A 14,374-nucleotide genomic window follows, 5' to 3' on the forward strand; every position below is an offset into this window, starting at 1 on the left:
TGCACGTTGAGCACTGACCTGCTCTCAATCTGGGAGTGCACGTTGAGCATGACCTGCTCTCTATATGAGAGTGCACGTTGAGCACTGACCTGCTCTCGATCTGGGAGTGCACGTTCAGCACTGACCTGCTCTCTATATGAGAGTGCACGTTGAGCACTGACCTGCTCTCGATCTGAGTGCACGTTGAGCACTGACCTGCTCTCTATATGAGAGTGCACGTTGAGCACTGACCTGCTCTTGATCTGGGAGTGCACGTTCAGCACTGCCCTGCTCTCTATATGAGAGTGCACGTTGAGCACTGACCTGCTCTCGATCTGAGTGCACGTTGAGCATGACCTGCTCTCTATATGAGAGTGCACGTTGAGCACTGACCTGCTCTCAATCTGGGAGTGCACGTTGAGCACTGACCTGCTCTCTATATGAGAGTGCACGTTGAGCACTGACCTGCTCTCGATCTGAGTGGATGTTGAGCACTGACCTGCTCTCTATATGAGAGTGCACGTTGAGCACTGACCTGCTCTCGATCTGAGTGGATGTTGAGCACTGACCTGCTCTCGATCTGGGCGTGCACGCTGTGCCACCGCTCGCTCAGCTGGTCAGCCTTTTCCTTGTGCCAGTCCAGGTCAAAGTCGCGCTCGTTGTGGGTCTTGAACATGCGGTCACTGATGGCTCGCGCCTTCTGCAGCTCGTCCTCCAGGTCGTGGAAGACCTCCCTTTTCTCATCGATCTCCGAGCGCCATTGCTGAAATTTGCCCAAACGAGTCAATTGTTTATTATTATTTTCAAGGGGTTCAATGGTGTCTGCATTAATTAGAACTATGCTATGCTACAGGAGGAGAAAGTGACAAAATGGAGGTCAATGGTGGTCAGTTAGTGGATTTACTAGAGGTTAGCATCCTTGCAATGTCAGTGGCCATATTTCTCTTTTCCAAAACCAAATTCTAAAACGAAATTCTGGTGCTGGATTCTAAAACAGAATTCTAAAACAGTCAGTGTAAAGGAGTCTCTTTGACAAAGAGTCAATTAACATACTAGAGCCACAGCTGTACACTGTACATTACGTATGTTAATTGACAAAGAGTCAATTAACATGCTAGAGCCACAGCTGTACACTGTATGTTACGAATGTTAATTGACAGAGTCAATTAACATACTAGAACCACAGCTGTACACTGTACATTACGTATGTTAATTGACTAAGTGTTGATTAACATACTAGTGCCACAGCTGTACACTGTATGTTCCGTACGTTAATTGACAGCTGTACACTATCTGCAATCAATTCAGTGTGCATAAGTGAATCGTGTGCATAAATAACAGCGCGTACACACAGGCAGGCACACGCAGACGTAGATCACCTTGAGCATGCTCATGACCGTCTCGATAGTCTTGCCGTCGGCACACACGCCGTCCTCCTCGCAGAGCTTGGCCTCGTACAGTTTGACCAGGCTCTCCGCCACCTGGCTGTGCTTCACCACCAGGCTCACCGACTTCAGCCTGCAAGGGGAACAGCAGCTGTCGGACCCCGGCTCCGAACTCGCAACCCCCCCGTATTCTGTAACGGGGAATCCTCACAGCTAGCGCTCACGCTATTTCAGGTTTAGAGAGTACCTGTCAGACAGCGCCCCCTATTCCCACGTCATTATTACAAAACCATTTGTGTCAATACCCTTCATTATTTAAAAATACATTGTTCTCCATTTAAAATACAGTCGCTATTGCGAAGTCTCCTTTGAGTATAAGATTTAAGTATCAGTACGGTACAGTATATGATATGACGTGACTGACAGGCAGTGCTGTGGGAACTTACTTCTCCAGGTAGACGGAGGACATGGAGTACACCTGGCTCATGCTGTGGAGGAGCACGCTGAGCTCCGAGGAGAGGGTGGGAGCGAGGAGGGAGGCGGAGGCCTGGCTGACAAACGCCTCGCACTTCTCCTTCAGCGCCTCCAGATCCTCCTTCAGCCGGTCCAGCTCATTCTGCATGGCCTGCCAACCAGGGAGAGCACAGCTCAGCGTCACACTGTGTGTGTGTGTACGTGCATTCTGCATGGCCTGCCAACCAGAGTCACAGCAGGGGTGGGGGTGAGTGTGTGTGTGTGTGTGTGTGTGTGTGTCTGTACGTGCATGCGTGCGTGTGTGTGTGCATGTGTCTGTGGATGTGTGTGTGTGTGCGTGCATGCGTGCGTGTGTGTCTGTATGTTTGCATATAGGTGTATCTTGTGTAAACTATGGGGGTGTGGTTCTGAATATTTTTCTCTTTTCCAACAAATTATCTTTGTTTGATTGGTTTAATTAGTTCATTAGCAGTGAAAACTCAAAATGTATAAAGATGGCCTAACATATATAAATAAACAAGCTGCTTAACAGCCAATCAAGTAATTAAAAGCTAGAAAAAAGTCTCAAAATGTAATTTCCCTTCCCTTTCTGTGAAGGAAGCAAGTTTGACGGTTCTAAGACCCAGAATCCTGAGATGGTTAAAGCAGTGTATGAAAGTAAAGGGTGGCTTTTTCTCTCACTCATTTTGGCAAAAGAAACATCCTTGCCTCATAAATTACATTACATTACATTACAGGCATTTAGCAGACGCTCTTATCCAGAGCGACTTACACAACTTTTTTACATAGCATTACCTCAAAGCAAGATCACTAAAACTCTATAACAGACACTTCACTTTAAGCACCTTTGTAAAACTAATAAAAATGTAAACACAAAGTGATATGATGGGGAATTTAGTCAGAAGAAGCAGTTTGGCTCCAGTCTGTCGACGCCCACCTCTTGGTCCACGATGCGACGCATGCTCTCCTCCAGGTCGTCCCGGTCCAGAGGGGTGCGAATCTGGCGGAGCAGGCGCTCCTCGTAGCCCTCGAGGCGCATGCGGAAGGTCCGCAGCTCCGAGATGAAGATGTTGTACACAGACTCCTCGTGTTCCTCTGTTCGCCAAAACAGGAAGCAAGAGAGGCACAACCACACCAATCAGAACTGGGTCAGTATCAGTCGTCACTACCATCAAACTGACTAATTACTGATCATCCTAAACCAGCACTGATTATAGAGCTGATAAATTAATGTTCTGTTCACTGTGTATGTGTGTGTGTGTGTGTGTGTGTGTGTACTTGTTTTGTCAGACAGCCAGGTTAAAAAACAGTCTCTCTGGGAAAGTCATAAACTCACCCACCTACACACACATGCGCACACACACACAAACACACACGAACACCCACACGCACACACACTCACATCTTGACAGAGTTGCCAGCCAGAACTGAGAGGATATGTAGTAATCCCTGGAGGCATTAACTGCTGCCTAATAGGCTTAAGGAATCAGGTGTTCCTGGAAGGAATGGGGGCGAGGGGGGTGATGTTGGTGGGGGGGTGAGTGAGTGGGGCGAGGGGGGCGATGGGGGTGGGGGGGGTGAGTGAGTGGGGCGAGGGAGGCGATGGGGGTGGGGGGGTTAGTGGGCGGGGTGAGGGGTGCAATGGGAGTGAAGAGTGAGTGGGCGGTGCAAGGGGGGCGATGGGGGTGGGGGGGTGAGTGAGTGGGGCGAGGGAGGCAATGTGGGTAGGGGGGTGGGAGGGCGGGGCGAGGGGGCCAATGGGGGGACTTGCCTCTTTCCGCAGAACGGAGCAGCTCCTCGTAGTACTCCCTGCAGGCATCCACCTCCCTCTCCAGCTGGGTGCGGTCCGCCATGGAGAAGACCTCCGACTCGTCACTGTCCTCAAGGAAGCACTCCAGGTGAGACTGCAGGTTGCTAAGCACCAGCTGATGTTCCCCAGGCAACAGAGTCTTGGCCTGCATAGCACAGCATAAAACAACCCTCTTCAGCCAAACCGTTACCTCACACACCCCTCACACAGTTCTAAAGGTCTACACCCACTTTGTGTGTGGTGTGTGTGTGTGTGTGTGTTTGTCTGTGTCTTTGTCTGTGTCTCAGTTATGATGACTACCTTCACTGCCAAATCTCATGTTAATCACTTCCCGAATTTGAAAATGATGTCATCTTCATACAAAAACATCCCACAGGACGAAGTTGAATGTGCGGTGGATTTGGACTGCATTTTTTTTTTCTGCCTCAGCATTTTATAGTTCTGCCTCAGCAGGACGGCATTATTGTGGGATCTCCGTGCAATTATGCACTCAGAAACACTGCAAGGCGACCACAGATACAGGTAAACGCCCTCACCACCCCAAATGAGCGGTATTAAGGAAGGCTTGCTCTCGCTGCCGTGGGTAATTACAGTGCAGCGGCAGGCCTGTCTGCTGAGGCTTGCGCATGGCAGCTCTTTTGTGGAGCCTGAGGCCATTATGTTCTCAGAGGAAAACTAAGAACAGTGAGAAGATAAATGTAATAAAGCATAAAACGAAGCTTTAAAAGGGCCCGTGCCACGCCCTCTGCCCCCAGGGAGCAGCTCCTGCCAGGAGAGCTCAGTGTGTGAGCGGCTCACCAGGGAGACACTGACTGTGCTAGAGGACTCACCAAGGAGACACTGACTGTGCTAGAGGAGGACTCACCAGGGAGACACTGACTGTGCTAGAGGACTCACCAAGGAGACACTAACTGTGCTAGAGGACTCACCAGGGAGACACTGACTGTGCTAGAGGAGGACTCACCAGGGAGACACTGACTGTGCTACAGGAGGACTCACCCAGGAGACACTGACTGTGCTAGAGGAGGACTCACCAGGGAGACACTGACTGTGCTAGAGGACTCACCAAGGAGACACTGACTGTGCTAGAGGAGGACTCACCAAGGAGACACTGACTGTGCTAGAGGAGGACTCACCAAGGAGACACTGACTGTGCTACAGGAGGACTCACCAGGGAGACACTGACTGTGCTAGAGGACTCACCAGGGAGACACTAACTGTGCTAGAGGAGGACTCACCCAGGAGACACTGACTGTGCTAGAGGAGGACTCACCAGGGAGACACTGACTGTGCTAGAGGAGGACTCACCCAGGAGACACTGACTGTGCTACAGGAGGACTCACCAAGGAGACACTGACTGTGCTAGAGGACTCACCAAGGAGACACTGACTGTGCTACAGGAGGACTCACCCAGGAGACACTGACTGTGCTAGAGGAGGACTCACCCAGGAGACACTGACTGTGCTAGAGGAGGACTCACCAGGGAGACACTGACTGTGCTAGAGGACTCACCCAGGAGACACTGACTGTGCTAGAGGAGGACTCACCAGGGAGACACTGACTGTGCTAGAGGACTCACCAAGGAGACACTGACTGTGCTAGAGGAGGACTCACCAGGGAGACACTGACTGTGCTAGAGGAGGACTCACCAAGGAGACACTGACTGTGCTAGAGGACTCACCCAGGAGACACTGACTGTGCTAGAGGAGGACTCACCCAGGAGACACTGACTGTGCTAGAGGAGGACTCACCAAGGAGACACTGACTGTGCTACAGGAGGACTTACCCAGGAGACACTGACTGTGCTAGAGGAGGACTCACCAAGGAGACACTGACTGTGCTAGAGGACTCACCCAGGAGACACTGACTGTGCTAGAGGACTCACCAAGGAGACACTGACTGTGCTAGAGGACTCACCCAGGAGACACTGACTGTGCTAGAGGACTCACCCAGGAGACACTGACTGTGCTACAGGACTCACCAAGGAGACACTGACTGTGCTAGAGGACTCACCCAGGAGACACTGACTGTGCTAGAGGACTCACCCAGGAGACACTGACTGTGCTAGAGGAGGACTCACCAAGGAGACACTGACTGTGCTACAGGAGGACTCACCCAGGAGACACTGACTGTGCTAGAGGAGGACTCACCAAGGAGACACTGACTGTGCTACAGGAGGACTCACCCAGGAGACACTGACTGTGCTAGAGGACTCACCAAGGAGACACTGACTGTGCTAGAGGAGGACTCACCAAGGAGACACTGACTGTGCTAGAGGAGGACTCACCCAGGAGACACTGACTGTGCTAGAGGACTCACCAGGGAGACACTGACTGTGCTAGAGGACTCACCAGGGAGACACTGACTGTGCTAGAGGATTCAACAAGAAAACACTGACGGTGCTAAACTCTCAGAAGTAAGTGTCCCAAAAGGCTCCCCTGTGTCTCCATAGAGGAACCCCATCTACTGCAAGATACTTTTTCAGGCAAAATGGTTCATTCTGGGAGCATTCACATCTACCACAGCTTTCCACACCTACCATAGATGGTTCCATAAAGAACTAAAACGGGTACCTCAATGGCGACAAGCCAAAGAACCCTTTTTTCTGATACTGTGGAGATGGACTCACCGAAGACACGCTGGCACTGCGGATGGCTTTGATGTCGGTCATCAGGTAGTGCCAGGACACCACGCTCTTCATGTTGATGTGAGAGTGATGCCACAGGGCTAAAACGTTCTGGTACAGCTGCTCGATCCTGCAAAGAAGCACAGGGCCGTCAGTAACACAGGTAGAATGACAGTGCAGCGGAGTGTAGCGGTTAGGGAACTTGACTTGTAACCCATAGGTCTGATTCTCAGGCAGGGCACTGCTGATAGGCTGTCCTTAGGCATGATGCTTCAATCGCTTTAGTATTTAGGTCCAAAAATGTAAATGCCTAAAATGTAAACAAGGCTCATTCTTACCCTTACCTTTAACTTTTTTTCAGAAAACTATATTTTGTGCTTTCTGCTATGAGATGACCTCCCAGAATGCCTTGCTCTCACCTGCTGGCCAGCTCAACGGCCTCCTTGTTGGGAGGCGGCACAGTGAAGCAGACGGAGGGAACCATGGCCTCGTTCCCAGAGGGGCTGATCACCTTCCACTTGGCCCTGTGCGAGTTGTTGGCCAGAACGCACTCGTCCTCTTTGTAGATAGTTATCTGCACAGACCAGCGCGTCATCGTGAGCTCAAGGCCAAACACTCTCAGCAACACTTGAGAAATGCCCCTTTATCATGCAAGGGAAAACTGAATCATGATGGTTGACATGATGTGAGCAGAAAACACAAGTGTGTGAGACTGGGGCAGGGCAGATGAATTAGTTTATAGTTCTTTGTTTACACGTTCTTTAGCCAAGGGATGGGCCTAAGTGTTTCCTTTGAAACTGCCAGACACCCAGGCTAAAACCTGCCCCAGCTGAGCACACTAAATCCGTGACTCCCAGATGGGAGGTCCCAAGTAGGAGCTAGGGAGTGGTGCCCAGGTGGGTGTAATCTGATACCCTGGGCTGGAACTCATTCAAAGGGTGATATCCAATAACTATGATCTAATCCTAGGGCTTCTTTCCCATGTTTCTTTCAGGTACTGCACATTGTGAGATGAGAGGCGGGGCTATGGGGCAGGAGGGCGGGGCTGGTTGCGGGAGTACCTCGATCTGTCGGTAGTCGCAGATGGCTCTGACCGGGATGGACGTGCGGACGGGGTGGTCAGAGCTGCGGGGCTTCAGCTGGACGATGCTCTTGGCCCGGCCCACCAGGCCCGCCACGATGCTGCGGTACTGAAGCAGCTGCTCCTTCTCGTCCTACGGACAGGCAGACCACGCCCACATTCACTGAGCAGCTGGACTAAACGCACACATTCAACCAGCTGCCAATCACAGCGAATGAACAACAGAAGACCATACCCACATTTACTGAGCAGCTGGACTAAACACACACATTCAACCAGCCACCAATCACAGGGAATGAAAAAAGGGTAGACCACGCCCACATTCAAGTATTGCCCAGTCACAGCAGAGGGAGCATGCACACTCATAGATCAGCATTTCTCAGAAAAGCTAAGCTGTCTCAGTGATATCTAATCAGCAGGTAGTGAATCTGCAAACGACACAAGTCCAGGACAGAGCCATAACGCTGACAGTATAAAACAGGAAGTTGACTCATCCCACAGGAAGTTCACTCATCCCCTTGAACATCACCAGCACAAATTTCACTACCACCACAGTAGCATCGTAGCGCTTTACTTCGTCTAGATAGAGCCCAGTTGCGTGTAGGAGCCTCTATCTGAAACCTGACCACGGGGGCTCACCATGGACTCCTGCACCAGGTCCTCCAGCCTGTGAAGGCTGCTGGAGCGGTCGCAGCCGTACTTCCTCTGGATGGTGTCCTGAAGGCCCTTCAGGTAATCCTGGGCGTCTTTGGCGTCGCTGAAGAACTGCGGGGGTGGAGCGGAGAGACGTAGAATGAAGGCTAAAGACCCGCCTGCCTCGTCCTGCTACACTCTTTAGCGCTCTGCTTTTGGAGGGGCGGAGCCGGGGGAGGCGCTCACCTCGAAATAGACGGCGTTTTCGCGCAGGTGCTGCTCCACGCAGCCGCACAGCTGCAGGATCCAGCTCCACTGCGTCTGCATGGCGGCTCTGTATGCCTGCGGGTCGCCCCGGAGACAGAGAGAGCGTGAGACGCGCACAGGGAGGCACGAGCAGAAGGCTGCTAAATGCCACCTCGCCAAAAAATAAGTATCGACTCATGTCACTGAGGAGCAAAATGATCAGTGTAAAAAATAAACTCCAACCAGAAGATCAGGCATTATTAACATCGTTATTTATTAGCCCTACATTTAGCTGGGCTAATGAACTCAGAGTGAAAGCAAGAGAAAGCCAGAGTTGAAGAGAGTTCACTGTCCTAACAGCTAAAAATACCTCTAACACCAGTACTACAGTTGCTCCCATCAGCTTAATAGAATGTCCTTATGTACTTGTGTTATCCTTTGCATCCTGTAAGTAGTTCTGGGGAAGGGTGTAATGTAAGGTAGCAGTAACTGGGCACATACAGGTTATCTGGGCACACAGGTGATCTGGGCACGCACAGGTGAGCTGGACCATACCTCAATTGTCAGTCGGGCTGGATGGTTCCCTCCGAGGAGCTGCTCGGCTCTGTCCTGCACAGACCTGATGGCCCCTTCCTTATCGTCCAGCTCCCTCATGAGATCCTGCAGCAGCCAAACAAGACACCTCAGGCCTCCTGCCCGACCCCCAGCACCGTGCTCAGGCCACCAGAGCCAACAGGCCACTAATGCGCAGAGAGCCTGCCTGTGCAAGCCCTGTAGCTCAGTGCTCAAAGTCACTATGGCAACCTGCAGCTCAGCAGCTCAAAGGCACCGTGGAAACCTGCAGCTCAGAGCTCAAAGTCACCATGGCAACCTGCAGCTCAGAGCTCAAAGTCACCATGGCAACCTGCAGCTCAGAGGAAAAATGCATCGATGCCCCGTAGAGACTCAATCGAACACCATGGTGCCCGGTAGCTGGTGATGGCCAGACTCACCGCGTGGTAATCCCTTTTCTTGGAAATGTTGGTGTTGCGGTCGCTCCAGTCGAAGGCCACCTCCTCCTCCTCCTTCTCGTTGAGCCAGATGAGCTCCTGCGTGGCCCGGGACACCAGGTCATGGAGGCTCTCCAGGTTCTTCTGACGGGTCTTAGAGGTGTTCTGGGGGGACGGGGGGGAGAGCAGGGGGAGGGGAGGACAGCTGAGTCTCACTCGCTTGACTGTGTCTCACGTGCAGGTGCTTCCCCACCCCCGTCCACCTCTACCGGCCCCTCACGTCTACGAGCCCCTCACATGGAATGGTTAGCGGTTAAATGGTATGCAGCTTCTGGGACATTCGCGCTCACCAGCAGTTTCCCGTAGTGAGTCTCAAGGTTGCCCAGCTTCTCAGAGTAGTTCTGTTTCATTGGCGAAGTCATCTGGATCTACAAACCAACCAATCGGTGTGCGTCAGTCTAGGAGCACACAACACCTGAGCCTAACACAACAGTACTTTCAGCATGCCTTCCCTACACTGAACTATGGTTTCTACTTCTATGCAAAACATCCATAAATGATGACACACCCACATAATTAGAATCAGCCTGTTGTATTCATGTTAAATCAGAGCGACACGATGCAATGTGATGTCTTTGACGGAGCATCTTCAGCATGAGCATGTCTCCTTCACAGTGCAGTGTTTTCCTGTGCAGTTTTGATGCTCCATTTTGAAATCTGCTTTCAGTGATTCTTTTCTTAAGGTTTGTTGAAGACAGGCACAAAACTAAGAGCACATTACCTCGCTATGTTTGGCTTCTTTGAGGCTCATCTGGAACTCTTCGATGGCCCTGTGCATGCTTTTGTGATTCTCTAAATGCGTTTCCACGCTTGGCAAATCTGAACCCCACTCTCCACGATCTAGTTGCACCTACGCAAAAAAACAGCACAAAAAAAAAACTCACAAAAGGAACCCACAGTCCATTCATGCCACATAGTGACATTCAATTAAAATTACAACTCAAGCTGTAGAGCCCTATCTGTTAACACTTATAACTCCCTATCCACACAACTAAATGATTGCAAATTCTGCAACAAACTACATCTAATAGATTGTGACAGCACTTTCTTCTCATTTTTCTGTTTATAGGAACTCAAGAAAAACAATAAATATTTCCAGCTAAACGTACATACGTACACAGTGGGGGGAAAAAAACTAGCTGATTCAGACACATCAATAAGGAAACAATACCGTGTGCCAAGATCGAAAGGAGTTATGCCAAGAAACGACTTGGTGCGAACAGTTCGAGAACAACAGAAATACATTCCCGTAAACGCTAAATCCGTAGGGAATCGCTCGGGCAACCCCCCACGCCACACACGGCTCTCACCTGCATCTCCTCCACCCAGCTGAGGAGGTCCTGCACGTAGTTCATGTTGACCTCCTCCTCGCTCATGTTGGAGTCCACCATGGAGGACTTGAGCAGGGGCTTGCGTATCTGGATGAGCTTCAGCTGCTGCAGGGCCCCGGGGTCCACGGCCCCTCCGGCCCCCACCACGCCCCCCATGTAGGCCGGCAGGCCCGCGGGCTGCAGCGAGGGGGCCACCATGGAGGGGAGGGATGGGGGCAGGCACGTCTGGCTCAGGCCGGAGGTGAGGCCGCCGCCCCCCAGGCCCCCGCCCGCTAACCCGCCCGCTAACCCGCCACCGGTCAGCCCCATGTTGAGGTTGGAGGAGAAGCCCGAGCTGAGGCTCTGCGTTATTCCCGAGATCATCATCTTGGTCTGCTCGGAGGTCAGCGTGCGCCCCTTGCTGTAGACCGAGGAGCACTCCCCGCGCAGCGTCAGGAGGTCGTCACGGAGACTGGACACCCTGAGGGGGGGGGGGAGAGACGCTTTAGAGCAGCGCACGCCCTCAAATGCTAAACGATAAACGTGCAGCCTGCATCTATCCAGTAGTCTGAGAAAAGAGGAACTGATTTAACTTCGCAATTTAGGCATTTGGCAGAATGGTGCTGGGAGAAAAAAACTACTAGAGCTAAATACAGATAAAAGCAATGATTCACTTCCCACTTTATCTTTAACTACCTTTCTATATGTGACATTATTAGGATTACCGGTTCATTACAAAAGCGTATTTCATGCATGTTGAAGGCCTGGTGTGCATCACAGCACCTTTGTTTCTCAATATCATTTCTTTGTGGCAAGGTTTTAGGTAACAGAAACGGCAGCTCCTTACTTCTGAACAAGCTGGTCGGCCAGGTAGAATTTCCCGTCTAGCAGAAGCTGGATGTCCACCACCTGCTGCCGTAGGATGTGCTCGCACTCCAACAGGTATCCGGCGATTTCCGCTTCATGCTGAAACTGAATCCCCGACTCCAACCTCTTTGTATCCTGGGAGCAGACGCACTCAATTCAAAACCCATTCCTTTGTATCTGTCTATGTGTATCCATGATAATAAAAATAAAAAGTGTTATTATTATTTATGTGTATGATGCGAAAACTTGTTTTCAGCAAAGCATTTGCTTCAGATCAATGCTGTGCAATACTTATTTTTTTTAAAAGCTGCCATTTTGAGAATAAAAAAGTTTTGTCAGACAACGTGATACATGTGACTTACTGCCTGCAGGGCACCCCGAGCGAGGGCTAACTTGTCCTCCCCGAGGACACAGTTCTGTTGGACCCTGTTGGCGATCTGCTGCAACATCTCTAGCCTGAAATTCAGGAGCAGAAGACAAGAGAGATTAACACCTGCGCTTACCAATCAGCTCCGAGCATCGACATCCTTTTCCTACTTCTCATTGCACGTAACAGGCCCGAGAGAAACAGGGAGCAAACAGGACGGCTTTGGAGCGCGCGTGGGGGACCCCCCTGACCTGGGTCCATAAACGGAGTTGTTGTTGGGTGAGAGGGGCGCGTTGGAGAGGAAAGCGTTGGAGAGGGGCGGTTCCCCGCCGGTCAGGTGGTTCTCCGTGGAGCCGAGGCTGGCGAGGGTGCTGCTGCTGATCGAGGAGACGCTGCCGCGCAAAGCCAGGTTGGTGCTCATAGTCGCCGAAAAGCGGTGCCCGCCCCCCCCCGGCTCCCGAACGCCCAGGCGGCGATGCCGTTAGCGCCGCCCTCTTTAACCTGCGAGACTCGAGCTGGCGAAGGACCCTGTGACTCCTCAGCTCCCGCGCGTGTACGCCGCAGACCGACACGGAGGCGTGTGGACCGCTTGGCTCCCCCTCCGTCGCATTTATAGGCTCCCGGGGGGGGAGGCGGGGAGGGGTAAGGGGGGCGGAGGAGGGGTGGGGAGGGGTAGGGGGGCGGGAGGCTACAGCTGGCCTTCGCCGCTGCACAATCTTTCGCTCCGGGCCACAAAAACTTTATGTCGCCTTCCAGAATCGCCCGCGTCAGCCCCGGCGCAGGTCGAAACAGTTTCCAGTCCGCGAGGGCAGGGTGTGGAATGCATTAGAAAGGGGCGGGGCGGGGCTGGGCGGGGCCGAGGCTGTCCCAGGATTCAATAGCCATCCATCAGCAGCGGAATAAAAGAAGAAACATGATTCTGTATTTATAATCTCTCAAACGTGGTGACTCACTGACTGAACACCAACAATGAGAGGTGATTTCCAGAGCAGAGAACATAAATAACTCATCCTGCAGCCGGGGAGGGGGCGGGGGGTTTGCCACACAAAGAGCCATTAACCCGCATGTTTATACACAAACAAAAACCTGCCGAGGGAAAATGTCCACAGTAAAAAAAAAAAACAATTATCGCTCCCAATGAGAAAAAAACCAAGGACTGAAGAGTCAAGTTAAGGGAACCATTCCGGCTCAACAGATGAGGCTGTTTCCACAAAGCCCCTGCAACCCCAATAGAAAGGCTCCAACTGAAACCCATGACCATCAATCAAATAGACTTGACCTGCACCAAGAAGATGGTGCAGTCTTCATGCGCACACGCAAATCTGAAAGGAAGAGCTCGAGGACGGCGGTAAGACATAAATTACGCTTGAAATGCAGTCACGGCGTGTACTTATGGAAGAAAACGTACAGCTTCTGGCGTCTGTGTACCCTAATCATAGACCGAAGGTACACGTTTGTGCAAAATGCTGCTAATTACTATTATAAAATGCTGCATGTCTGTTAAAGCTCCACTCGCTAAAGAATCTCATGCCATGCTTCAACAATCATCCAATGCAATCATCCCTTCATGACCTTATCATTCACGGAATTACAGTACGTACCCCTTCTTCTTCCTCGCTCGTCTTATATGCAAATAAAACGATTCGAGAGGAGCAGCCTCAAATGTAACATCTCAAAATTCGGTTTAAAAACAAAGTTAAAAAAAAAGAAAAAAAAAACATCTCATCGCAAATGTCAAAAAAATTCCCCAGTTTTTTCAAATGCCTCGCGGAGACAGCGAGATCCCGGGAACGTGCGATCAGGCGACGGGTCAACACTTTTGATTCGCTCTTAATCTGGAGCTGTCACTTAAGTATGGGAGGGAGGGAGGGCCCGTAAATCAGCGCCTGACAGGGGAAGCGGCCGCCGCGCGCTGGTACCTGTCCACCTCCGGCCTCAGGCTCTTCTCCCTCTCCAGCATGCCGATGATCAGCTTCCCCCACTCCTTCTCCACGTCGTTGGGGTGGTAGCCGTGCGGCAGATGGATTCGGCCGAACTCGATCCACGCCTGCGACCGAAACCCCCCGGGAAACACGAAGAAGACCCCGTCAGTCTTCCAGCTAAATCTGGTGGTCGGCCATTTCCACGGAGGCTACCGGATAAGGCGTAATTAAACATTCCGTTTGGGCTGACGGATTCTGACTTACCTCAAGCATTTTGTAAAGCTGCTTGATTTTGGTCTTCTCGTTTTCCTTTATTGGGATTTCATTCTCCTTGAACTGTAAATACTGTGTATAAAGTGCCTGCAAAAACAGAGCAATAACAGATTAATTCTGATGATTTTAATATCCCCTTCGAAAAAATATGCACAAATGCAAAGAAAACAAAGAATAGGCATAGATCTGTATGTTCTGTGGCAAAAGTGGAGCGTTGGTCCACAGGCACTCTCTCTACGTCACATGTCATACGGTGCATGGAATGGTCATATGGCACAGCATGCAGCATAGAATGATCATACAGCACAGCATGCAGCATGGAATGCTCATACAGCACAGCAGCATGGAATGC

General features: G+C 51.3%; 1 protein-coding gene across 3 annotated transcripts in view; it reads right to left on the minus strand.

Annotated features, from left to right (window-relative positions):
- dst (dystonin) overlaps nt 1–14,374 on the minus strand; it is a 206,867-nt gene that overhangs the window by 106,776 nt on the left and 85,717 nt on the right. For all 3 annotated transcript variants that reach the window (XM_035399721.1, XM_035399719.1, XM_035399720.1), the window contains 19 exons: nt 14,014–14,109; nt 13,747–13,874; nt 11,823–11,916; nt 11,441–11,595; nt 10,594–11,074; nt 10,005–10,133; nt 9,574–9,651; nt 9,227–9,388; nt 8,790–8,894; nt 8,235–8,330; nt 7,995–8,120; nt 7,336–7,488; nt 6,694–6,848; nt 6,278–6,404; nt 3,610–3,793; nt 2,776–2,933; nt 1,811–1,989; nt 1,359–1,497; nt 549–742 (listed from right to left, as the gene is read on the minus strand). In XM_035399721.1, the coding sequence (XP_035255612.1) occupies nt 549–742; nt 1,359–1,497; nt 1,811–1,989; nt 2,776–2,933; nt 3,610–3,793; nt 6,278–6,404; nt 6,694–6,848; nt 7,336–7,488; nt 7,995–8,120; nt 8,235–8,330; nt 8,790–8,894; nt 9,227–9,388; nt 9,574–9,651; nt 10,005–10,133; nt 10,594–11,074; nt 11,441–11,595; nt 11,823–11,916; nt 13,747–13,874; nt 14,014–14,109 (2,939 nt within the window). The remainder of the gene's footprint in view (nt 1–548; nt 743–1,358; nt 1,498–1,810; nt 1,990–2,775; nt 2,934–3,609; nt 3,794–6,277; nt 6,405–6,693; nt 6,849–7,335; nt 7,489–7,994; nt 8,121–8,234; nt 8,331–8,789; nt 8,895–9,226; nt 9,389–9,573; nt 9,652–10,004; nt 10,134–10,593; nt 11,075–11,440; nt 11,596–11,822; nt 11,917–13,746; nt 13,875–14,013; nt 14,110–14,374) is intronic.

Source organism: Anguilla anguilla, chromosome 18, assembly GCF_013347855.1.
Source record: "Anguilla anguilla isolate fAngAng1 chromosome 18, fAngAng1.pri, whole genome shotgun sequence".
Classification (NCBI taxonomy): Eukaryota; Metazoa; Chordata; class Actinopteri; order Anguilliformes; family Anguillidae; genus Anguilla; species Anguilla anguilla.